The sequence below is a fragment of the Oncorhynchus masou genome, chromosome 19 (genome assembly GCF_036934945.1).
Source record: "Oncorhynchus masou masou isolate Uvic2021 chromosome 19, UVic_Omas_1.1, whole genome shotgun sequence".
Classification (NCBI taxonomy): domain Eukaryota; kingdom Metazoa; phylum Chordata; class Actinopteri; order Salmoniformes; family Salmonidae; genus Oncorhynchus; species Oncorhynchus masou.
The window spans coordinates 2412588-2437352 of record NC_088230.1 but is presented as its reverse complement, the minus strand read 5'-3'; the positions used below and the strand labels follow the sequence as shown (position 1 = coordinate 2437352).

Here is a 24765-nt window from a genome sequence, read left to right as displayed (position 1 = left end):
CCAAAGGGGTTCTACCTGGAACCAAAAAGATTTTTCCTGTGGAGACAGCTGAAGAACCATTTTGGAACCCTTCTTTTCTAAGAGTGTAGACATAAGCTGCCGCTTAGGAAGTCAACGGGGGTCTCAGCTTGCCGTTGGTTAGGATAGCAGAAATACACAGCGTGCAATTTTGAAATGTGTTTTTGCATCAGCAGCATTTCTCTTGTTATGTCAGTCACTGACAGTCACTCAATTAGCCCACGTAAGCTAACATTTTATAGATTGTAAGCATTTTTTTTCCAGCCTTGCCAGCTATCTAAACTTTGTAGTAATCATGGTTGAATTACTGACCAGGCACGAACCCAGTGGCCCTGACCTCCAGGGTGCCCCCATTCAGATATTATTATTAGGGTTATGGTTGAACGTGACATAAGTAGAATGTGGAGAATTGCAGGACATTCACTTTTAAAGCTTCACAAACAGGGGGGCCTGTTTTGAACGGCGTGTGTTGGAGGGTAACAGTGTGTTCCTGTATCTGTAGCTCTAGGTGACGTGAAGGAGGTGATTCCTGACTTGATGACGTGTACATCAGAGGAACCTAGTGAAGAGAACAGCCTCAGCACCAGTGTCAGTGTCAGCGACAGTGTCAGTGTCAGTGTGAACAAAGACGGAGAGGAGAGGGAGAGGGACAACAGCATCAAAAAGGTAGACATTTTGTCAATAGAATTTTTTTTTTTTTAGCTAAGACTTTGTAACCTATGACCCCAAAAAAAGAGTCTCTGTGTTCAGTTGTGTGTTCAGGTGATGAGATGCATTATGTACACGTCGTGTAGATATACTGGAGTATATTTTGGTCTGTAGTACAGTGTCTACGTAACAATCACAGCACTTTCCGTTGTGTTACAAAGTGGATTTAATTGTAATTGTTTGTCAACAATCTACACAAAATACTCTAATGTCAAAGTGGAAGAATTTTTTATTTAATTAATGGCTAAAAAATCACTAATATTTTAATTAGATAAGTATTCAAACCCCTGAGTCAATAAATGTTAGAATCACATTTGGCAGTGATTACAGCTGTGAGTCTTTCTGGGTAAATATCTGAAGAAACAAACCTGTATTCTACAACATTTGCCCATTATTCTTTTTTACATCCCTTCAAGAGATGGGGCGGCAGGGTAGCCTAGTAGTTAGAGTGTTGGTCTAGTAACCGAAAGGTTGCAAGTTTATATCCCCGAGCTGACAAGGTACAAATCTGTCGTTCTGCCCCTGAACAGGCAGTTAACCCACTGTTCCCAGGCCGTCATTGAAAATAAGAATTTGTTCTTAGCTGACTTGCCTGGTTAAATAAAGGTAAAAAAAAAAACAAAAAAAAGCTCTGTCAAGTTGGTTGTTGATCATTGCTGGACAGCCATTTTCATGTCTTGCTATAGATTTTCTGTTATGCACTTGAGTGAGGACCCAAAAGCGGTTTAACAAAAACAGAGTCCTTTAATGTAAACACAGGGAAGACATAGATCCTCTTCAGATGTAGATAATGGAAAAATAGACAACCCGCAGAGAGGGCGACAAATGAATCAAAAAGTCCTTCTGATAATTACAAAAGAGCCCCCTTCTTAGCAGCAGAGGAGAATAGCTGGGTTAGCGGCGACAGGCTGCAGGTCTCTCTGGGTAGGCGCGGGTCAAAGAGGAACAGTGGTACCTGATCTCACGTAGCATCAGATGAACTGGACACAGTACAAACGAAAGACAGTTAGCTGAGTACAGGATGCACTTGCCAGGCAGATTCCGACAGGACGGGACAAGGATGAAGCAAACGAGACGATAGTTTGTTTCTGGCATGAGAAACTCAAATGAGAATCTGACACAGAAAGAAGCAGGAACAGAGAGAGAAATAGAGACCTAATCAGAGGGAAAAGGGAACAGGTGGGAAAAGGGTGAACGAGGTAGTTAGAGGAGATGAGGAACAGCTGGAGGAGGAGAGAAAGAGAAGGTAACCTAATACGACCAGCAGAGGGAGACAGTGAAGAGAAAGAACAGGAACAAGACATAATATGACAAGACATGACATTTTCAAGCAGATTTAAGTCAAATCTGTAACGAGGCCACTCGGGAACATTCAATGTCATCTTGGTAAGTAACTCCAGTTTATACGCTACGGTTCAAAAGTTTGGGGTCACTTAGAAATGTCCTTGTTTTTGAAAGAAAAGCAACTTTGTTGTCCATTAAAATAACATCAAATTGATCAGAAATACAGTGTAGACATTGTTAATGTTGTAAATGACTATTGTAGCTGGAAACGGCTGATTTTTAATGGAATATCTACATAGGGGTAGAGGCCCATTATCAGCAACCATCACTCCTGTGTTCCAATGGCACGTTGTGTTAGCTAATCCAAGTTTATCATTTTAAAAAGCATATTTGATCATAAGAAAACCCTTTTGCAATGATGTTAGCACAGCTGAAAACTGTTGTTCTGATTAAAGAAGCAACAAAACTGTCCTTCTTTAGACTAGTTGAGTATCTGCAGCATCAGCATTTGTGGGTTCGATTACAGGCTCAAAATGGCCAGAAACAAAACTTTCTTTCTGAAACTCGTCAGTCTATTCTTGTTCTAGGCTATTCCATGCGAGAAATTGTAATGAAACTGAAGATCTCGTACAATGCTGTGTACTACTCCCTTCACAGAACAGCGCGAACTGGCTCTAACGAGAATAGAAAGAGGAGTGGGAGGCCCCGGTGAACAACTGAGCAAGAGGACAAGTACATTAGATTGTCTCGTTTGAGAAACAGATGCCTCACAAGTCCTCAACTAGGAGCTAGCTTCATTAAATAGTACCCGCAAAACACCAGTCTCAACGTCAGCAGTGAAGAGGCGACTCCGGGATTCTAGCCTTCTAGGCAGAGTTGCAAAGAAAAAGCCATATCTCAGAATGGCCAATAAAAAGAAAAGATTCAGACGGGCCAAAGATCACAGACCCCAAAGGAACATTTGTGAGATGCAGAAAAAATGAAAAGATGCTTTTCAGATGCTGAAAAGATCTGTCAAGCATGGTGGAGGCAATGTGATGGTCTGGGGGTGCTTTGGTGGTGGTAAAAGTGGGAGATTTGTACAGGGTAAAAGGGATCTTGAAGAAGGAAGGCTATCACTCAATGTGGCAATGCCAAGCTTTACCCTGTGGACGGCGCTTAATTGGAGACAATTTCTATGCTACAACAGGACAATGACCCAAAGCACAGCTCTAAACTATGCAATAACTATTTAGGGAAGAAGCAGTCAGCTGGTATTCTGTATATAATGGAGTGGCCAGCACAGTCACCGGATCTTAACCCTATTGAGCTGTTGCAGGAGTATGGTATGTAAGAAGTGACCATCAAGCCAAATCAATTTGTGGGAGGTGCTTCAGGAAGAATGGGGGTGAAATCTCTTCAGATTACCTCAACAAATTGAGAACTAGAATGCCAAAGGTCTGCAAGGCTGTAATTGCTACAAATGGAGGATTCTTTGACGAAAGCAAAGTTTGAAGGACACAATCATTATTTCTAACCTTGTCAACATCTCGTCTCTATTTCCTATTCATTTTGCAACTCATTTCATGTAAGGACATTTCTAAGTGACCCAAACTTTTGAACAGTATTTGGCCAAGCATTATAGGTTATTGTCCTGCTGAAAGGTGGATTTGTCTCCCAGTGTCTGGTGGAAAGCAGACTGAATCAGGTTTTCCTGTGCTTATCTCCATTCTGTTTCTTTTTTATCCTAAACCTCCCTTGTCCTTGCAGATGACAAGCATACCCATAACATGATACAGCCACCACCATGCTTGAAAATATGAAGTGTGATACTCAGGGATGTGTTGGATTTGCCCCAAACATAATGCTTTGTATTCAGGACATAAATGTCATTTCTTTGCCACATTTTTTGCAGTTTTACTTTCGTGCCTTGCTGCAAACAGGATGTTTTGGAATATTTTTATTCTGTACAGGCTTCCTTCTTTTCACTCTGTCAGTTATTTGTAAAATATATACAGTACCAGTCAAAAGTTTGGACACACCTACTCATTCAAGGGTTTTTCTTTATTTTTACTATTTTATACATTGAAGAATGAAATAGCACATAATGTAGTAACCAAAAAAGTGTAAAACAAATCAAAAATATATTTTCTATTTGAGATTCTTCAAAGTAGCCACCCATTGCCTTGAGCTTTGCTCACTCTTGGTATTCTCTCAACCAGCTTCATGAGGTAGTCACCTGGATTGCATTTCAATTAACAGGTGTCCCTTCGTAAAAGTTAATTTGTGGAATTTCTTTCCTTAATGTGTTTGAGCCAATCAGTTGTGTTGTGACAAGGTAGGGGTGGTATACAGAAGATAGCTCTATTTGTTAAAAAACCAAGTCCATATTATGGCAAGAACAGCTCAAATAAGCAAAGATAAACGACAGTCCACCATTACTTTAAGACATGAAGGTAGTGCAGTCGCAAAAACCATCGTCGCAAAAACCACCGTCGACATCAATTAAGTGTAGTCGCAAAAACCATCAAGCGCTATGATGAAACTGGCTCTCATGAGGACCGCCACAGGAAAGGAAGACCCAGAGTTATCTCTGCTGCAGAGAATACATTTATTAGAGTTACCAGCCTCAGAAATTGCAGCCCAAATAAATGTTAAGTAACAGACACATCTCAACATCAACTGTTCAGAGGGGACTGCGTGAATCAGGCGTTCATGGTCGAATTGCTGCAAAGAAACCACTACTAAAGGGACACCAATAAGAAAAAGACACTTGCTTGGGCCAAGAAACACGAGAAATGGACATTAGACCAGTGGAAATCTGTCCTTTGCGATTTTTAGTTCGAGGCGCAGATTAGGAAAAATGGATTATCTCCGCATCTGTGGGCCCCACCGTGAAGCATGGAAGAGGAGGTGTGATGGTGTGGGGGTGCTTTGCTGATGGCACTGTCTGCAATTTATTTCGAATTCAAGGCTCATTTGTACTGTATATACAGTGGGGGCAAAAAAAGTATTTAGTCAGCCACCAATTGTGCAAGTTCTCCCACTTAGAAATATGAGAGAGGCCTGTAATTTTCATCATAGGTACACTTCAACTATGACAGACAAAATGAGAAAAGAGATCCAGAAAATCACATTGTAGGATTTTTTATGAATTTATTTGCAAATTATGGTGGAAAATAAGTATTTGGTCACCTACAAACAAGCAAGATTTCTGGCTCTCACAGACCTGTAACTTCTTCTTTAAGAGGCTCCTCTGTTCTCCACTCGTTACCTGTATTAATGGCACCTGTTTCAACTTGTTATCAGTATAAAAGACACCTGTCCACAACCTCAAACAGTCACACTCCAAACTCCACTATGGACAAGATCAAAGAGCTGTCAAAGGACACCAGAAACAAAATTGTAGACCTGCACCAGGCTGGGAAGACTGAATCTGCAATAGGTGAGCAGCTTGGTTTGAAGAAATCAACTGTGGGAGCAAATATTAGGAAAGGTAAGACATACAAGACCACTGATAATCTCCCTCGATCTGGGGCTCTACGCAAGATCTCACCCCGTGGGGTCAAAATGATCACAATAACGGTGAGCAAAAATCCCAGAATCACACGGGGGGACCTAGTGAATGACCTGCAGAGAGCTGGGACAAAAGTAACAAAGCCTACCATCAGTAACACACTACGCCGCCAGGGACTCAAATCCTGCAGTGCCAGACATGTCCCCCTGCTTAAGCCAGTACATGTCCAGGCCCGTCTGAAGTTTGCTAGAGAGCATTTGGATGATCCAGAAGAAGATTGGGAGAATGTCATATGGTCAGATGAAACCAAAATAGAACCTTTTGGTAAAAACTCAACTCGTCGTGTTTGGAGGATAAAGAATGCTGAGTTGCATCCAAAGAACACCATACCTACTGTGAAGCATGGGGGTGGAAACATCATGCTTTGGGGATGTTTTTCTGCAAAGGGACCAGGACGACTGATCCGTGTAAAGGAAAGAATGAATGGGGCCGTGTATCGTGGGATTTTGAGTGAAAACCTCCTTCCATCAGCAAGGGCATTGAAGATGAAACGTGGCTGGGTCTTTCAGCATGACAATGATCCTAAACACATCGCCCGGGCAACGAAGGAGTGGCTTCGTAAGAAGCATTTCAAGGTCCTGGAGATGCCTAGCCAGTCTCCAGATCTCAACCCCATAGAAAATCTTTGGAGGGAGTTGAAAGTCCGTGTTGCCCAGCAACAGCCCCAAAACATCACTGCTCTAGAGGAGATCTGCATGGAGGAATGGGCCAAAATACCAGCAACAGTGTGTGAAAACCTTGTGAAGACTTACAGAAAATGTTTGACCTCTGTCATTGCCAACAAAGGGTATAATACAAAGTATTGAGATAAACTTTTGTTATTGACCAAAGACTTATTTTCCACCATAGTTTGCAAATAAATTCATTAAAAATCCTACAATGTGATTTTCTGGATGTTTTTTTCTCATTTTGTCTGTCATAGTTGAAGTGTACCTATGATGAAAATTACAGGCCTCTCATCTTTAAGTGGGAGAACTTGCACAATTGGTGGCTGACTAAATACTTTTTTGCCCCACTGTATATATATTTTAGTATCCACTTTGACATTATGGGGTATTAACTGTAGATCGGTGACACAAAATCTAAATGGAATAAATGTTATATTCAGGCTGTAACACAACAAAACCTGGAAAAGTCAAGGGATGTGAATACTTTCTGAAGGCGCTGTATCTTTAAGCAATGAGGCCCGAAGGGGTGTGGTATATTAGATAATATGCCACGGCTAAGTGCTGTTCTTACGCACGACGCGAGGTGGAGTGCCTGGATGACAGCCCTTCACCGTGGTACGTTGGCCACCAACCCCAAGGTGCCTTATTGCTATGATAAACTGGTTACCAGCATAAATAGAACAGTAAACGAGTAGCGTATTTCACCATGGTTTATAATTGACTATTGTTGTGTTTTCAGGTGGTGGAGGAGGATCCAACAGAGATGTCTGAGGCCACAGAAGCAACAGACGCCACAGACATCTCCGAGGCGTCTGAGGATAACAACAACAAGAAGGTCGGTTCAGTTCTCTCTTTACTAACCTCTCCCTTACCGTCGAGAGTGTCGCCTCGTCTCTAACCTGTAGCTCTTGAAAAGCTCTTTCTCTGGACAGGGAATGCATGTATTGATCACGAGAGTGTAAATGGCGTTGTGCTTTATAATGACTTCATTTTATACTCAGACTCGAGGCTTCCCTGTGTACATAGTGGGGACTGGGAGACAACGGAGATGTGTGTTAGCGTGTAAAACGGCTGTGTGTTTTCTGCTCCTGTGTAGACTGGCGAGACGACGGATGACGAGGAGGCTCTGATTGCCTCGTACACATACGTAGGAGCCACCACCAACATCCACCCCTACCTCTCTGCCATGGTCAACTACGCACAGCCTGTCAAGTTCCAGAGCTTCGACGTCGCAGAAGGTAGTCTCCAATTCCGGTCATGCTGAATCAATTGGTTTTGTGTGTTTTGCCGTGGTCAACTTAAAGCTTTTTGTAGAACTTCCAGAGCTATGCGGGTTAGTTGGAGTATGGCGCTTTTCAGATGCTCTCTCGCTCTCTCTCTCTTTCTCCCCTTATCTCTCTTGTTTTCTCTCTCTCTTGCCCTCTCTTTCTCTCTTCCCTTCTCTCTCTTTTTTTCTCTCTCTTGCCCTCTCTTTCTCTCTTCCCTTCTCTCTCTTTTTCTCTCTCTCTTGCCCTCTCTTGCTCTCTTTCTCTCTCTTGCCCTCTCTCTCTTTCTCTCTCTTGCCCTCTCACTCTTTCTCTCTTTTCCCTTCTCTCTCTCTCTCTCTCTCTTGCCCTCTCTCGCTCTCTCTCCCTCCCTCTCTCTCTCTCCTGCTGTCTCTCTCTCTCTCTATCCACTCTCATTGTAACTACTTTCTCTTCTCCCTTTAGAGAGGAACATCCACCACAACATGTCGTCATTTAATGAGTCCGTGGGTCTGGGTTATCTGAAGACCAACGCCATCGAGTTTGTCAAGTATCCTTTGGTCCAGTGTCAACACTCACACAGCATGTGAATACACACAGGCAACGCAGACACAACAAAGAAACATTAAAACATCAAAAATCAATGATCTCAAAAGTAAACAAACCCAAAAATACGTTTCTCCAATATTTCCTGACCTTTAAAGTAGTCGCCCATAGTCCGTCATGCTACTATTTATCTTAATGAATGACTGCATTAAAATCAATTGAACCAAACCAGTATCCATAGTGGGTCCTCTGGACCAGATCTGAAAGGTCGTAGCAGTTTTAGGTCACCCAGATATGAGCCGTGACAGGGAGGGTCAGACGATCCTGTACTTATACCTTGTTTGTTTTAAAGTCTCCATCTGTGGAAAACACTGCTCAAGTTCCTCTGGGAGAGAACGATGTGCCTTTTGGAATGGGGAACACACGCACACACACGCACGCACGCGCACACACACACACACACACACACATTCCAGTGGGAATGCAGGACCCAAGCTGTTACCTTCTAAAAATAGGCCTGTGGTCCGTTTGACTCGCCCCACACACACACACACACACACACACACACACACACACACACACACACACACACACACACACACACACACACACACACACACACAGACCACTGTTTCAACTTCCAGACCTCAGGGGGTGTATGTACTGTGCAACCCTACAGAACACACACCATATATACACTCACACACACGAGAACAAGCGCTCTCACACCATATCTGCGTTATGTTCCGAACATTGGCGTCCAGCTACAACAAGCGTCAGATGAGTCGGATCTACCCTAAAGGAGGCAGGGTGGACTCCAGTAATTACATGCCTCAGATCTTCTGGAACGCAGGCTGCCAGATGGTCTCCCTTAACTACCAGACCCCAGGTACTGTACTGGAGCATGTTAACCCCACCGCGCAGACAGGCACATACTGTAAATACAAAACGGGCACACACCCCCTCACATAACCCTATGCCGCTGTCAATCCAAGGGATGAGGGATGCAACAGACACACGCACGCACACACACACAAAAACAAGCCCTAGTATTTGCTAGGTAGTATTTGCTTCCTGTTCATGGTGAGTCATTTTACTCCCAACAACACACATGCTCTCACAGACACACTCTCCCTCTCCCTTTGTTGCTCTCCCTCTCTCTCTCTCTCTCTCTCTCTCTCTCTCTTTCTCCCTCTCTCTCTCTCTTTCTCCCTCTCTCTCTGTTGCTCTCCCTCTCTCTCTCTCTCTGTCACTCTCTATCTCCCTCTCTCGTGTTGCTCTCTCTGTCGCTCTCTCTCCCTCTCTCTCTGTTGCTCTCCCTCTCTCTCCCTCACTCTTTCGTTCTCTCTCCCTCTCTCGCTTCGCTCTCTCTGTCACTCTCTCTCTCTTTCTCCCTCTCTCTGTTGCTCTCTCTCTGTCGCTCTCTCCCTCTCTCGTGTTGCTCTCTCTGTCGCTCTCTCTCCCTCTCTCTCTGTTGCTCTCCCTCTCTCTCTTTCTCTCCCTCTCTCATGTCGCTCTCTCTCATTCTCTCTCTTTTTCTCCCTCTCTCTGTCGCTCTCTCTCTGTCGCTCTCTCTCTTTTTCTGTCGCTCTCTCTCTCTCTCTCTCTCTCTCTCTCTGTCGCTCGCTCTCCCTCTCTGTCGCTCTCTCTCTCCCTCTCTCTGTCTCTCTCTCTTAGTCTCTCTCTTTCTCTCTCTCTCTTTCTGTCTCTCTCTTAGTCTCTCTTTCTCTCTCTCTCTCTCTCTGTTGAAATTCCCAGAGGGAGAGAGAAGATAGGAGGGTTTTCCACCTCATTGCCATCTCTTCTCCCTCTGCTGTCACCCCCCGCTCTCTCTCTCTCTCTCTCTCTCTCTCTCTCTCTCTCTCTCCCTCTCTCCCTCTCTCCCTCTCACTGACACACACACACAAACACACATTCAAGCATCTGTAGTTAGCAGATGCTGCCCCATGTCTGAGGGCAATGGGGTTGGAACATATGGCCCCCTGTGAGTGGGCATGTGTAGGGCTGGAGGGGGGTGAGTGCCGGAAGGGAGAGAGAGCGGGGGGAGAAGAGATGGCAATGAGGTGGAAAACCCTCCTCTCTTCTCCCTCCCTCTGAGATTTTCAACAGCAACGAAGTGGTTGAAGAAGTCAACATGTCACAAATGAATTGAACCGACCTGAAAAATGACGCCTGTGTTGCCGTAATGTGTGTCTGCTTCAAGAAGAGTATGTGTGTCTGCTTCAAGAAGAGTATGTGTGTCTGCTTCAAGAAGAGTATGTGTGTCTGCTTCAAGAAGAGTATGTGTGTCTGCTTCAAGAAGAGTATGTGTGTCTGCTTCAAGAAGAGTATGTGTGTCTGCTTCAAGAAGAGTATGTGTGTCTGCTTCAAGAAGAGTATGTGTGTCTGCTTCAAGAAGAGTATGTGTGTCTGCTTCAAGAAGAGTATGTGTGTCTGCTTCAAGAAGAGTATGTGTGTCTGCTTCAAGAATAGTATGTGTGTCTGTGATTTCCAATCTTAATACCACCTAAACAGACCCTCTCTCTCCTGTCTTAGATTTGGCCATGCAGTTGAACCAGGGAAAGTATGAGTACAATGGATCCTGTGGGTAGGTGTTATTTCCATCCCACCTAAACAGACCCTCCCTCCCTCCCTCCAGTATGGACAATGGATCCTCCCTCCCTCCCTCCTCCCTCCCTCCCTCCCTCCCTCCCTCCCTCCCTCCCTCCCTCCCTCCCTCCCTCCCTCCCTCCCTCCCTCCTTTCTCTTTCTCCCCTCTCCATCCCTCCTTGTCCGTCCGTCCCTTTCTCTCCTCTCTGAAAGCTCATCAATTAAAGCGTGTCGCATCTCATTAGTGGCCGCCGGCAGCGATCGTAGCCACCGTCCTCCTCAGAGCCAATCAGATGGCAGGAGCCGGCGCTACTCTCGCTCTGCCACTATCTCACTGATGGGGCTCCCCGCTTTCCTCCTCTTCTCCTTTCTGTCTCTCTCCGTTCTCTCCGTCTTTCTCTCCTCTCTCCGCCTCTGTCCTGGGGCTAGGCTTTCACCCCTCATGTCAGATATTTCATATGGGAGGAGATCAGTAACGACAGAAACACCCCTATCTCTTAATGCGCTTTTAATGCCACTCTCACCCTTAACTAATGTCACTCACACACACTCACACACCCCTATCTCTTAATGCTTCTTCTAATGCGACTCTCCCCCTTAACGATTGTCAGATTCATACCTCACACTATACATGTAATATTGACCCTTCTCGCTCTCTCTGTCTCTCTCTGTCTCTCTCTGTCTCTCTCTCTGTCTCTCTCTCTGTCTCTCTCTCTGTCTCTCTCTGTCTCTCTCTCTGTCTCTCTCTGTCTCTCTCTCTCTCTCTCTCTGTCTCTCTCTGTCTCTCTCTCTGTCTCTCTCTCTCTCTCTCTGTCTCTCTCTCTGTCTCTCTCTCTGTCTCTCTCTGTCTCTCTCTCTGTCTCTCTCTCTCTCTGTCTCTCTCTGTCTCTCTCTCTGTCTCTCTCTCTCCCTCTCTCTCTCTCTCTCTCCCTCTCTCTCTCTCTCTCTCTCTCTCTCTCTCTCGCACACACACTCACAGTCTCTCCTAATGCGTCTCCCGTCCTAACCCAACTCCCGAACACGCAGGCTAGGATCACATCGTCAGGATTCAGGCTGACTCACTGTAACCGTGTGAGCACTAATGCAAGTGATATCGCACTAATGATCACTTTTGTACTCATTGGTACAACCACCAATCCTTTCATCTAGCTATCTCTGCAACACAATTTAGATGTGGCTCTTGTGCCACACATTTGTAAACTCTTATACTAGCGCATTTGTGTTTTTGACCCTGCTTGGCCACCGTCCCGCCGCTCTCTTCCACCAGGTATCTGTTGAAGCCAGACTTCATGCGTCGCTCAGACAGGATGTTCGACCCCTTCTCAGAGACACCTGTGGACGGGGTCATTGCTGCTACCTGCAGTGTACAGGTATGAGGTCAGGAGTTCAGAGTTCACAGGACAGAGAGGGAGATGGAGGTAGTTGGCGTTTTGTTGTAGTCTATCTGCACATAATCACTATATAAAGGCGAATCCAAGAGAGGAAATAGATGTGCTGCGAAGATTAGAGAAACATGAATCTCGCTTGTGTGGGGAAAAGGTCATGTCCAAACAAGTAAAAGACATGAAGATGTGTTCTATTGTCTTGTTGTTTGCTCCTAGGTATTCTCTGGTCAGTTCCTGTCTGATAAGAAGATTGGGACCTACGTGGAGGTGGACATGTACGGGCTGCCCACGGACACCATCCGCAAAGAGTTCCGCACGCGCATGGTGATGAACAACGGCCTGAACCCTGCCTACAACGAAGAGCCTTTCGTCTTCCGGAAGGTACGAAGGGATGGGAGAGGAAAAGAGAGGGAGGGAAGACGATAGGAGAGGAGAGGGGGATGGGAGAGGACAAGAGAGGGAGGGAAGACGATAGGAGAGGAGAGGGGGATGGGAGAGGACAAGAGAGGGAGGGAAGATGATAGGAGAGGAGAGGAGAGGACAAGAGAGGGAGGGAAGATGATAGGAGGGGAGAGGAGAGGGGGATGGGAGAGGACAAGAGAGGGAGGGAAGACGAGAGGAGAGGGGGATGGGAGAGGACAAGAGAGGAGGGAAGACGAGAGGAGAGGGGAGGAGAGGAGAGGGGGATGGGAGAGGACAAGAGAGGGAGGGAAGACGATAGGAGAGGGGGATGGGAGAGGACAAGAGAGGGAGGGGAAGACGATAGGAGGGGAGAGGAGAGGGGGATGGGAGAGGAGAGGACAAGAGAGGGAGGGAAGACGATAGGAGGGGAGAGGAGAGGGGGATGGGAGAGGACAAGAGAGGGAGGGAAGACGATAGGAGGGGAGAGGAGAGGACAAGAGAGGGAGGGAAGATGATAGGAGGGGAGAGGAGAGGGGGATGGGAGAGGACAAGAGAGGGAGGGAAGACGAGAGGAGAGGGGGATGGGAGAGGACAAGAGAGGGAGGGAAGATGATAGGAGAGGAGAGGAGAGGACAAGAGAGGGAGGGAAGATGATAGGAGGGGAGAGGAGAGGGGGATGGGAGAGGACAAGAGAGGGAGGGAAGACGAGAGGAGAGGGGGATGGGAGAGGACAAGAGAGGGAGGGAAGACGAGAGGAGAGGGGGATGGGAGAGGACAAGAGAGGGAGGGAAGACGATAGGAGAGGGGGATGGGAGAGGACAAGAGAGGGAGGGAAGACGATAGGAGGGGAGAGGAGAGGGGGATGGGAGAGGACAAGAGAGGGAGGGAAGACGATAGGAGGGGAGAGGAGAGGGGGATGGGAGAGGAGAGGACAAGAGAGGGAGGGAAGACAATAGGAGGGGAGAGGAGAGGGGGATGGGAGAGGACAAGAGAGGGAGGGAAGACGATAGGAGAGGAGAGGGGGATGGGAGAGGACAGAGGGGTGGAAGAGGAGGACAAAGGGATTTGAGAGACTGAAGAAATGCCTGACAATAGAGAAGAAGAAAGGAGAGAAGAGGAAAGCGCGTATTTAGAATGGTACAGGAAAGAGGGAACAGAAAACATGAGTTGGAATAGGATGGTAGAGACAACTAATAGTTCAGAGGTGCATGGCGGTTTACTCGTAGAGAGAGGCGGGGAGGGAGGGAGAGAGGCGGGGAGGGAGAGAGAGAGGCGGGGGGGGAGAGAGAGGCGGGGAGGGAGAGAGAGAGGCAGGGAGGGAGAGAGAGGCGGGGATGGAGAGATGCAGGGAGGGAGAGAGAGAGGCAGGGAGGGAGAGAGGCAGGGAGGGAAGGAGAGAGGCAGGGAGAGAGAGAGAGAGGCAGGGAGGGAGGGAGAGTTGGGGTTGATTGGGGTGGAGCTGACGGCCCTGTGGTACTCAGAACTAGTCAGTGTGTCTTTACTGCAGAGAACGAGGGGGGAGAAGGGGGAACAGATGCATACTATGAGAGAGAAGGCAGGACAAAGAGAGAAGAGAGCAAATAGAGGAAGAGAAGGGTACAGATATACAGTGCACTGAGCGACAGAATGGGGATAAGAGAGAGAGAGAAGGAAAGAGTAGGAGGGTAAAGGAGCGAACCAGGGAGAAAGGGAGAGAAGGAAAGGTAGCGAACCAGGGAGAAAGGGAGAGAAGGAAAGAGTAGGAGGGTAAAGGAGCGAACCAGGGAGAAAGGGAGAGAAGGAAAGAGTAGGAGGGTAAAGGTAAGAGCGAGCGAACCAGGGAGAAAGGGAGAGAAGGGAGTAGGAGGGTAAAGAAAGAGAGAAGGAAAGAGTAGGAGGGTAAAGGAGCGAACCAGGGAGAAAGGGAGAGAAGGAAAGAGTAGGAGGGTAAAGGAGCGAACCAGGGAGAAAGGGAGAGAAGGAAAGAGTAGGAGGGTAAAACAGGGAGAAAGGGAGAGAAGGAAAGAGTAGGAGGGTAAAGGAGCGACCCAGGGAGAAAGGGAGAGAAGGAAAGAGTAGGAGGGTAAAGGAGCGAACCAGGGAGAAAGGGAGAGAAGGAAAGAGTAGGAGGGTAAAGGAGCGAACCAGGGAGAAAGGGAGAGGGAAGAAGGAAAGAGTAGGAGGGTAAAGGAGCGAACCAGGGAGAAAGGGAGAGAAGGGAAGAGTAGGAGGGAGTAGGAGGGTAAAGGAGCGAACCAGGGAGAAAGGGAGAAAGGGAGAGAAGGAGAAGAGGGTAAAGGAGCGAACCAGGGAGAAAGGGAGAGAAGGAGTAGGAGGGTAAAGGAGCGAACCAGGGAGAAAGGGAGAGAAGGAAAGAGTAGGAGGGTAAAGGAGCGAACCAGGGAGAAAGGGAGAGAAGGAAAGAGTAGGAGGGGGAGAAAGGGAGAAAGGGAGAGAAGGAAAGAGTAGGAGGGTAAAGGAGCGAACCAGGGAGAAAGGGAGAGAAGGAAAGAGTAGGAGGGTAAAGGAGCGAACCAGGGAGAAAGGGAGAGAAGGAAAGAGTAGGAGGGTAAAGGAGCGAACCAGGGAGAAAGGGAGAGAAGGAAAGAGTAGGAGGGTAAAGGAGCGAACCAGGGAGAAAGGGAGAGAAGGAAAGAGTAGGAGGGTAAAGGAGCGAACCAGGGAGAAAGGGGGAGAGAAGGAAAGAAAGGGCGAACCAGGGAGAAAGGGAGAGAAGGAAAAAGGGAACCAGGGAGAAAAGGAAAAGAGTAGGAGGGTAAAGGAGCGAACCAGGGAGAAAGGGAGAGAAGGAAAAAGAAAGAATAAAGGAGAGATGGAGGAGAAAGGTAGAATGGAAAAGGAGAAGGATGTGGAGAACAATAGAACGGGGGGGATACAAATGTGAGGGGGGAGACTGGCTGGTCGTGCGCGGGCGTGTGTGTGTGTGTGATAGTGCTGCTCTCAGCAGAATAAGAAGTCTCTCAGCCATGACTGTGACTCCAGCTCCAACACACACCATCAATCACAGCCTGCTGCCGCAGTGCTTCGGGAGACGTACACACACACACTGTCATCAGGAGGGCCATCTCACAGGGTGCTGGAAAAATACATTCAGAGGTGCACGCACTTATACACAGACAATTACATGTTTAGACATGCACACACACATAGACAGACACACACACACACAGGTTATATTTCCTGACTGTTCTTCTCCTTTATCTCTCACCTCCTCTCTCCTTCCATTATTATTCATCCCTCTCTTCCCCTCACTCTTCTCTTATCTCCAAATGCAAGGCCATTCTACGAGCACACACACACATAGACACACACACACACACACACACACACATTCCCTGCTTGCTGATGAGTTGATGGTTCTGGTAATGTCCTTGTCTATGGGCTATTGTTCTAAACATATACAGTATAAAGCCAAGCTACAGTATGTTATCATCACTGCTGGGTATATACTATTATCATCTCTGTTCTGTATCCGTCTGCGAATTTCTCTCACGTGTGTGTTCATTCACGTGTGTGTTCATTCACGTGTGTGTGTGCATTCCTCTTATATACATTTACATTTACATTTAAGTCATTTAGCAGACGCTCTTATCCAGAGCGACTTATAAAGTGCTGAATGAAAATCCAGTCCTCATAATATGTTTCTACTGTATATACTTTCACTCATTCTAGTGGAATTCATCTGAACTCCCTCCATCTCTCTCGCTCTCTCTCTCTCTCTCTCTCTCTCCCTATCTCTCCCCTCCTCTCTCTCCCTATCTCTCTCCTCCTCTCTCTCCTCTCTCCCCTCTCTCTCTTCTCTCTCTATCCCCCCCCCTTCCTCTCCCTCTCTCCCCCTCTCTCCCCTCTACCTCTCTCCCCTCTCCCTCTCTCCCTCTCCCTCTCTCCCCCTCTCCCCTCTCCTCTCTCTCTCTCTCTCTCTCTCTCTCTCTCTCCTCTCTCTCCCCTCTCCCCTCTCTCTCCCCTCCCCTCCCCCTCTCTCCCCTCTACCTCTCTCTCCCCTTCCCCCTCTCTCCCCACTCCTCTCTCTCTCTCTCCCCTCCCCCCTCTCCCCCTCCCCCTCTCTCCCCTCCCCTCTCTGCCCTCCCCTCTCTCCCCTCCCCCTCTCTCCCCTCCCCTCTCTGCCCTCCCCTCTCTCCCTCTCTGCCCTCCCCCTCTCCCCCTCTCTCCCCTCCCCCTCTCTGCCCTCACCTCTTTCCCCCTCCCCCTAACTCCCCTCCCCTCTCTGCCCTCCCCTCTCTCCCCCTCCTCCTCTCTCCCCTCCCCTCTCTCCCCTCCCCTCTCTGCCCTCCCCTCTCCCCCTCCTCCTCTCTCCCCTCCTCCTCTCTCCCCCCTCCCCCTCTCTGCCCTCCCTCTCTCCCCCTCCCCCTCTCTGCCCTCCCCTCTCCCCTCTGCCCTCCCCTCTCTCCCCCTCCCCTCTCCCCCCCCTCTCCCCCTCCCCCTCTCTCCCCCCCCTCTCTGCCCTCCCCTCTCTCCCCTCCCCTCTCTCCCTCTCTCTCCCCTCCTCTCTCTCACCCAGGTGATTCTGCCAGACTTGGCTGTGCTGCGCATAGCTGTGTATGATGACAATAATAAGCTGATAGGTCAGAGGATTCTGCCGTTGGAGGGTCTACAGGCAGGATACAGACACATCTCTCTACGCAACGAAGGGAACAAGCCTCTGTCTTTACCCACTGTCTTCTGTAACATAGTACTCAAGACCTACGTACCCGAAGGCTTCGGAGGTGAGGAGACACACACTGACACACACTCCCTTGCTAATACACTGACGTAGGTTAGGGGCAGAAGACGCTGTGGGTGTGTGTGTGTGTGTGTGTGTGTGTGTGTGTGTGTGTGTGTGTGTGTGTGTGTGTGTGTGTGTGTGTGTGTGTGTGTGTGTGTGTGTGTGTGTGTGTGTGTGTGTGTGTGTGTGTGTGTGTGTGTGTGTGTGTGTGTGTGTGTGTGTGTGTATATGTTCTATCTTTCTGGGGGACCTAAAATCCTCAAATGCCCACACATGGATAGTAAAATGAGGAAAATTCTCCCTCGTGGGGACTTTTCCCAAATCCCATTAGGACAAAAGCTATTTTAAGCTTAGGGGTTAGGTTTAGGGTAAGGGGTCAGGTTTAGGGTAAGGGGTTAGGTTTAGGGTAAGGGGTTAGGTTTAGGGTAAGGGGTTAGGTTTAGGGTAAGGGTTAGGTTTAGGGTAAGGGTAAGGGGTTAGATTTAGGGTAAGGTTTAGGGTAAGGGGTTAGGTTTAGGGTTATGGTAAGGGTTAGGGTTATGGTAAGGGTTAGGGTTATGGTAAGGGTTAGGGTTATGGTAAGGGTTATGGTAAGGGTTATGGTAAGGGTTAGGGTTATGGTAAGGGTTATGGTAAGGGTTATGGTAAGGGTTAGGGTTATGGTAAGGGTTATGGTAAAGGTTAGGGTTATGGTAAGGGTTAGGGTTATGGTAAGGGTTAGGGTTATTGTTAGGGTTAGGGTTATGGTAAGGGTTATGGTAAGGGTTAGGGTTATGGTAAGGGTTAGGGTTATGGTTAGGGTTATGGTAAGGGTTAGGGTTAGGGTTATGGTTAGGGTTAAGGTTAGGGTTACGGTTAGGGTTATGGTTATGGTTAGGGTTATGGTAAGGGTTAGGGTTATGGTAAGGGTTAGGGTTATGGTAAGGGTTAGGGTTATGGTTAGGGTTATGGTAAGGGTTATGGTAAGGGTTAGGGTTAGGGTTAGGGTTATGGTTTAGGGTTATGGTAAGGGTTAGGGTTATCGTAAGGGTTAGGGTTATGGTTATGGTAAGGGTTATGGTAAGGGTTACGGTTATGGTTAGGGTTAGGGTTATGGTAAGGGTTAGGGTTACGGTTAGGGTTATGGTAAGGGTTAGGGTAAGGGTTAGGGTAAGGGTTATGGTTAGGGTTATGGTTAGGGTTATGGTAAGGGCTAGGGTTATGGTAAGGGTTAGGGTTATGGTAAGGGTTAGGGTTAGGGTTAGGGTTATGGTAAGGGTTAGGGTTATGGTAAGGGTTAGGGTTATGGTAAGGTTTAGGGTTATGGTAAGGGTTAGGGTTATCGTAAGGGTTAGGGTTATGGTTATGGTAAGAGTTATGGTTAGGGTTAGGGTTATGGTTAGGGTTATGGTAAGGGTTAGGGTTATGGTAAGGGTTAGGGTTATGGTAAGGGTTAGGGTAAGGGTTATGGTTAGGGTTATGGTAAGGGTTAGGGTTAGGGTTATGGTAAGGGTTAGGGTTATGGTAAGGGTTATGGTTAGGGTTATGGTAAGGGTTAGGGTTATTGTAAGGGTTAGGGTTATGGTAAGGGTTAGGGTAAGGGTTATGGTTAGGGTTATGGTAAGGGTTAGGGTTATGGTAAGGGTTATGGTTAGGGTTAGGGTTAGGGTTAGGGTTATGGTTAGGGTTATGGTAAGGGTTATGGTAAGGGTTAGGGTTATGGTAAGGGTTAGGGTTATGGTAAGGGTTATGATTCGGGTAAGGGTTAGGGTTATGGTAAGGGTTAGGGTAAGGGATAGGGTTATGGTAAGGGTAAGGGTTATGGTAAGGGTTAGGGTTGTGGTAAGGGTTAGGGTAAGGGTTATGGTAAGGGTTAGGTTTAGGTTTACGTGTTATGGAAAATAGGATTTTGAATGTAAATTAATTGTAGGTCCATAACGTGTGTGTGTGTGTGGGGGTGTGTGTGTGGGTGTGTGTGGGTGTATGTGTGTGTGTGTGTGTGAGTGTGTGTGAGTGTGTGTGAGTGTGTGTGAGTGTGGCCTAAATACAATACAGATGTGTGCTGTGAAGTTTATTGACGTATATTATTCAGTTATTGTGAGTATGGAGATGTAGTTCATACTGAATGGACCTCCGTGTGTGTGTGTGTGTGTGTGTGTGTGTGTGTGTGTGTGTGTGTGTGTGTGTGTGTGTGTGTGTGTGTGTGTGTGTGTGTGTGTGAACCCCTATTGGCCTAAATACAATACAGATGTGTGCTACTGAACTTTATTGACATCTATATTATTCAGTTATTAACACTTGAGTATGGAGATCGTATTAGTTCATACTGAATGGACCTCCCGTGTGTGTGTGTGTGTGTGTGTGTGTGTGTGTGTGTGTGTGTGTGTGTGTGTGTGTGTGTGTGTGTGTGTGTGTGTGTGTGTGTGCATGTGCTGGGAATATGAGCTTCCATTGTCCCTTCCTCAGCTGGTCCTTTGTCTATCTCTTTCATACCACACACACAAGGTCCAATTTATATCTGCATTCAATGTATTCATAGTAGATACTGAAGTGGATGCAGAAGGATCTGGGGAGAGGGAAGGAGATGAGAGAGGGGAGACGGGAGAGGAGAGTTGGAGAACAGGGAAGGCGAGAGGGAGGTGAACAGAGGAGAAATAGAAAAACGGGAGAGGTAGGGAAGAAAAGCGAGGAAGAGGAAGAAAGAGGGAGAAGAAGAGGAGGAGAGACGGAGGAAAGGGCACAAACTGGGTTTCCCTTTTTCCCTCCCTCCTTCCTTCCTTCCTTCCCTCCTTCCTTCCTTCCCTCAGGGTGCCCTGCCCTACAGTGTATTCTACATCAGAAGTAATGACACAGAGCAAATGATGATGGTAGCAGAGCTAGTGTAATAGCCACTTCTAGACAGACGCCGGCATGGAGATACGCAAGATTGACTAGTCGTTAAGCCACTCCCAGGGTCATGGTCCGGCCAGTTGTTATGACGACAACCCATGGTCCGGCCAGTCGTTAAGCCACTCCCAGGGTTATGGTCCGGCCAGTCGTTATGACGACAACCCATGGTCCGGCCAGTCATTAAGCCACTCCCAGGGGCATGGTCCGGCCAGTCGTTATGACAACAACCCATGGTCCGGCCAGTCATTAAGCCACTCCCAGGGGCATGGTCCGGCCAGTCGTTATGACAACAACCTATGGTCCGGCCAGTCATTAAGCCACTCCCAGGGGCATGGTCCGGCCAGTCGTTATGACAACAACCCATGGTCCGGCCAGTCGTTAAGCCACTCCCAGGGGCATGGTCCGGCCAGTCGTTATGACGACAACCCATGGTCCGGCCAGTCGTTAAGCCACTCCCTATGACGACAACCCATGGTCCGGCCAGTCGTTATGACGACAACCCATGGTCCGGCCAGTCGTTATGACGACAACCCATGGTCCGGCCAGTCGTTATGACGACAACCCATGGTCCGGCCAGTCGTTAAGCCACTCCCTATGACGACAACCCATGGTCCGGCCAACCCATGGTCCGGCCAGTCGTTACAACCCACGGAGTCAACCCATGGTCCGGCCAGTCGTTATGACGACAACCCATGGTCCGGCCAGTCGTTAAGCCACTCCCCAGGGGCATGGTCCGGCCAGTCCCGTTCCGGCCAGTCGACGACAACCCATGGTCCGGCCAGTCGTTAAGCCACTCCCAGGGGCATGGTCCGGCCAGTCGTTATGACGACATCCCATGGTCCGGCCAGTCGTTAAGCCACTCCCTATGACGACAACCCATGGTCCGGCCAGTCGTTATGACGACAACCCATGGTCCAGCCAGTCGTTAAGCCACTCCCAGGGGCATGGTCCGGCCAGTCGTTATGACGACAACCCATGGTCCGGCCAGTCGTTAAGCCACTCCCAGGGGCATGGTCCGGCCAGTCGTTATGATGACAACCCATGGTCCGGCCAGTCGTTAAGCCACTCCCAGGGGCATGGTCCGGCCAGTCGTTATGACGACAACCCATGGTCCGGCCAGTCGTTAAGCCACTCCCAGGGGCATGGTCCGGCCAGTCGTTATGATGACAACCCATGGTCCGGCCAGTCGTTAAGCCACTCCCTATGACTACAACCCATGGTCCGGCCAGTCGTTATGACGACAACCCATGGTCCGTTAAGCCAGTCCGGCCAGTCGTTATGACGACAACCCATGGTCCGGCCAGTCGTTAAGCCATGACGACAACCCATGGTCCGGCCAGTCGTTATGACGACAACCCATGGTCCGGCCAGTCGTTAAGCCACTCCCAGGGTCATGGTCCATGGTCCGGCCAGTCGTTATGACGACAACTACCCATGGTCCGGCCAGTCGTTAAGCCACTCCCAGGGGCATGGTCCGGCCAGTCGTTATGACGACAACCCATGGTCCGGCCAGTCGTTAAGCCACTCTCAGGGGCATGGTCCGGCCAGTCGTTAAGCCACTCCCTATGACGACAACCCATGGTCCGGCCAGTCGTTATGACGGCAACCCATGGTCCGGCCAGTCGTTATGACGACAACCCATGGTCCGGCCAGTCGTTAAGGCACTCCCAGGGGCATGGTCTGGCCAGTCATTATGACGACAACCCATGGTCCGGCCAGTCGTTAAGGCACTCCCAGGGGCATGGTCTGGCCAGTCGTTATGACGACAACCCATGGTCCGGCCAGTCGTTAAGCCACTCTCAGGGGCATGGTCCGGCCAGTCGTTATGACGACAACCCATGGTCCGGCCAGTCGTTAAGTCACTCCCTATGACGACAACCCATGGTCCGGCCAGTCGTTATGACGGCAACCCATGGTCCGGCCAGTCGTTAAGTCACTCCCTATGACGACAACCCATGGTCCGGCCAGTCGTTATGACGGCAACCCATGGTCCGGCCAGTCGTTATGACGACAACCCATGGTCCGGCCAGTCATTATGACGACAACCCATGGTCCGGCCAGTCGTTAAGCCACTCCCAGGGCAGTGTTGATTGGATGCGTGAATGTTCTGTATCCAAATTGAGCCGGCGTCAATTTCCATCTTTTGCAGTAGGCTTCCATAATATCTACTCAAACGTATACCTGCCCAGGTATATATTAGAATGTTGTCTTCTTTTGCGTGTCTTTCTGGGTATCGCCTGTGTTTAGCCTTTGAACGACGACGGAAGCCCATTGGAGTTATCAGACCTCTCCAAGCACCTCAACTTGGACATGGGCAGCACGTCACAGTCTTTTCCTGTGGAGTTATCAGACCTCTCCAAGCACCTCAACTTGGACATGGGCAGCACGTCACAGTCTTTTCCTGTGGAGTTATCAGACCTCTCCAAGCACCTCAACTTGGACATGGGCAGCACGTCACAGTCTTTTCCTGTGGAGTTATCAGACCTCTCCAAGCACCTCAACTTGGACATGGGCAGCACGTCACAGTCTTTTCCTGTGGAGTTATCAGACCTCTCCAAGCACCTCAACTTGGACATGGGCAGCACGTCACAGTCTTTTCCTGTGGAGTTATCAGACCTCTCCAAGCACCTCAACTTGGACATGGGCAGCACGTCACAGTCTTTTCCTGTGGAGTTATCAGACCTCTCCAAGCACCTCAACTTGGACATGGGCAGCACGTCACAGTCTTTTCCTGTGGAGTTATCAGACCTCTCCAAGCACCTCAACTTGGACATGGGCAGCACGTCACAGTCTTTTCCTGTGGAGTTATCAGACCTCTCCAAGCACCTCAACTTGGACATGGGCAGCACGTCACAGTCTTTTCCTGTGGAGTTATCAGACCTCTCCAAGCACCTCAACTTGGACATGGGCAGCACGTCACAGTCTTTTCCTGTGGAGTTATCAGACCTCTCCAAGCACCTCAACTTGGACATGGGCAGCACGTCTTTTCCTGTCATCAGTCCAAGCACCTCAACTTGGACATCGTCACAGTCTTTTCCTGTGTGTTCTCAGTCCGTCCAAGATACCAGTTATCGCAATATTTTTTTCAAATGGCAAAACTGAAAACACGAAGTAAACCGAACTCTTCGGTCCTTTAAAAAACCTGCTGCCTGTCCAATATTGCGTGCTATAGCTTGGAAAATAAATACACGTGACTCTGGAGAACAACATAAAGAAGTTAAATCCCCTTTGTGTTTTGTTTCCTCGCCACGATACCGACGAGTATCGCAATGCCCGGTATCGTCCCGGCCCTAGTATAGTCCAGCCTATTGATGAATCTCCTGTCTTCTCCCTAGCCATCGTGGACGCCCTGTCGGACCCGAAGAAGTTCCTGTCCATAGCAGAGAAGAGAGCGGACCAGATGAGAGCTCTGGGGATTGCAAACGGACATACCGACACCTGTTTGATCAATCACTATTGATTCTGTTAGCCTCGTACTGTATACCCACTGTAGCCAGCTGTTCCATTCTTGGCTACAGCGCACACAGTACATCATCACTGTGTGGGACATGTCTAATGTAAGGTCCCTGGATAAGAAAATGTTCTTAGGGGTGAGTTAGGTGAAAAGGTCAAATATCACTCAATCTCGACATCTATATGGAAATGCAATACTGACGTTTTTGCAAAGTGCGTGAGAAAGATTTCCATCGATGGTCCTGAGACGGTCTCTCTGCCTCTCTCTGCCTCTCTCTGCCTCTCTCTGCCGCTCTCTCTGCCTCTCTCTGCCGCTCTCTCTGCCTCTCTCTGCCGCTCTCTCTGCCTCTCTCTCTGCCACTCTCTCTGCCTCTCTCTCTGCCGCTCTCTGCCGCTCTCTGCCTTTCTCTGCCTCTCTCTGCCTCTCTCTGCCGCTCTCTCTGCCTCTCTCTGCCGCTCTCTCTGCCGCTCTCTCTGCCTCTCTCTCTGCCTCTCTCTGCCACTCTCTCTGCCCTCCTCTGCCGCTCTCTGCCTCTCTCTGCCTGCCTCTCTCTATCTCTCTGCCTCTCTCTGCCTCTCTGATTGAAACGGTACCGACACCTGTTTGATCAATCACTATTCTCTCTGCCTCTCTCTATACCCACTCTCTCTTCCATTCTCTGGCTCAGCGCACTACATCATCTGCCGCTCTCTGCCTGGATAAGAAAATGTTCTCTGCCTCTCAATCTCGACATCTGCAATCTCTGCCGATTTCCATCTGGTCCTCTCTCTGCCGCTCTCTGCCTCCCCCTCCCTCTCTCTCTCCTCCTCCTCCCTCATCCCTCTCTCCTCCCCTCCCTCTCTCTGCCTCCCCTCCCTCTCTCCCCCTCCCTCCCTCTCTCTCCCCCTCCCTGCCTCTCTCTCTCCCCCTCCCTCCCTCTCTCCTCCTCCCTCTCCCCCCTCTCTCCTCCTCCCCTCCCTCCCTCTCTCCTCCCTCCCCCTCTCCTCTTCCTCCCCTCCCCCTCCCTCTCTCTTCCTCCCCCTCCCTCTCTCTCCCTCCTCCCTCCCCCTCTCCCCCTCCCTCCCTCTCTCTCCCCCTCCCTCCCCCCTCCCTCCCCCTCCCTCCTCTTCCTCCCCCCTCCCTCCCTCTCCTCCCCCTCCCTCCCTCTCTCTCCCCTCCCTCCCTCTCTCTCCCCCCCCCTCCCTCTCTCCTCCTCCCCTCCCCCTCTCCTCTCCCCCTCCCTCTCTCTCCCTCCCCCTCCCTCTCTCCTCCCCCTCCCCCTCTCCTCCCCCTCCTCCCTCTCTCTCCTCCCCCTCCCCCTCCCTTCCTCCCCCTCCCTCC

General features: G+C 49.1%; 1 protein-coding gene across 1 annotated transcript in view; it reads left to right on the top strand.

The window, feature by feature from the left end:
* The window catches only part of LOC135505713 (1-phosphatidylinositol 4,5-bisphosphate phosphodiesterase beta-4-like), a 115926-nt gene that overhangs the window by 40358 nt on the left and 50803 nt on the right, over positions 1 to 24765 (top strand). The window contains exons 18-27 of the mRNA XM_064924775.1: positions 521 to 684; positions 6974 to 7069; positions 7331 to 7472; positions 7944 to 8028; positions 8789 to 8913; positions 10560 to 10611; positions 11881 to 11983; positions 12215 to 12379; positions 16920 to 17124; positions 23327 to 23409. Of these exons, the coding sequence (XP_064780847.1) occupies positions 521 to 684; positions 6974 to 7069; positions 7331 to 7472; positions 7944 to 8028; positions 8789 to 8913; positions 10560 to 10611; positions 11881 to 11983; positions 12215 to 12379; positions 16920 to 17124; positions 23327 to 23409 (1220 nt within the window). The remainder of the gene's footprint in view (positions 1 to 520; positions 685 to 6973; positions 7070 to 7330; positions 7473 to 7943; positions 8029 to 8788; positions 8914 to 10559; positions 10612 to 11880; positions 11984 to 12214; positions 12380 to 16919; positions 17125 to 23326; positions 23410 to 24765) is intronic.